Genomic DNA, 1078 nt, shown 5'->3' with positions numbered 1-1078 from the left:
GGAAGGAGCACGGCAGGAGGAGGGTGAGGGGCAGCTCCCCCGTTCCCCACCCAGCAGCTCTTCGGGCCTGGAAAGCTGCGCAGAGGCTGCCCGGAGAAGCCGAGCAGCACTGGTGCGCACTGGGCTGGACTGGGGTGTCACTGCATGGCCAGGACGACTCCGCTCCTGTGCCTAAAAATACTGCCCCGCCTGGGCTTCCCCCGTGTGAACAAAGGCAGCAGTTGAGGCGCAGATCCGCCGTGTTGGAGGAGGAGAATAGAGCAGCCTTTTTGTTAATCACGCAGAGCTATTTTTAGTGGCGGTTCCAAGGCTCGCAGGCTCCTGGAGGGTGAAGCGAGGTCACGCTCCTGCGAGCAGAGTGCTCCCAGTGAGTCAGCCCAGCAGCTCCAGGGAGTGTGGGAGCGCGGCACTGCCTGCATCCAGGCCCTCGCCGTGGGAAGGAGGGGATGGTCCAGGGCCCCTGTTCGCTGCTCTCCCCGGCTTGTGCCAGCCCTTTCCTTCCGGAGTGGCGAGAGGGAAGCTGGACCTGGCCCTGTTCTAGAAAACTGGACCCGGGTCCGATGGTGGGGAGAGGTTTGGGGTTTGGTCTTTGCTTTTTCCAGGAAAATACAGGAGTAGGAAGGATGTCGAGAGCTGATCCTGTGCTCTGAAAGAGCTGGGTCTCTAACAGCTGGAACAGGGATCGAACTCCAGATGTGGGGACTTGTGTGGGGAAATTCTGCTGCTAAAAGTGCATGTTGGAGTAACAAGGGCTCTTCCAGGCAGAGGAAGAGGATTACAGCGAGGAAGAAAGCGCCAAAGTGGAACTGAAGCAGGACAGCAACGATTCCTCTGAGTCAGCGGCAAAAGCGGAGAAAGGGGATGAGAAACCTGACTCCAAAGGCGCTGTAACCGGCGAGAGGCAAAGCGGGGACGGGCAGGTAGGTGTTAAACACGCGTCCTGGGGCCGTGGGGGGCTCCCGGCAGCGGGATGCTGCAGTGGGGAGAGCTGGCTGGTTCCGACAGGAGAGCACCGAACCCGTGGAGAATAAAGTTGGAAAAAAAGTTCCCAAGCACCTGGACGACGACGAGGATCGGA

At 59.9% G+C, this 1078-nt stretch overlaps 1 protein-coding gene across 1 annotated transcript in view; it reads left to right on the top strand.

Moving 5' to 3' along the window:
* Positions 1–1078, top strand: part of CASC3 (cancer susceptibility candidate 3) — a gene marked incomplete at both ends in the record, with an annotated part of 7393 nt that overhangs the window by 1588 nt on the left and 4727 nt on the right. The window contains 2 exons of the mRNA XM_010141176.1: positions 762–920; positions 1006–1077. Coding sequence (XP_010139478.1) covers positions 762–920; positions 1006–1077 — 231 coding nt within the window. The remainder of the gene's footprint in view (positions 1–761; positions 921–1005; position 1078) is intronic.

The sequence above is a fragment of the Buceros rhinoceros genome, unplaced genomic scaffold (genome assembly GCF_000710305.1).
Source record: "Buceros rhinoceros silvestris isolate BGI_N320 unplaced genomic scaffold, ASM71030v1 scaffold24708, whole genome shotgun sequence".
NCBI lineage: Eukaryota > Metazoa > Chordata > Aves > Bucerotiformes > Bucerotidae > Buceros > Buceros rhinoceros.
Note: the sequence above shows the minus strand (reverse complement) of the source record. Positions and strands in the feature narration are given on the sequence as shown.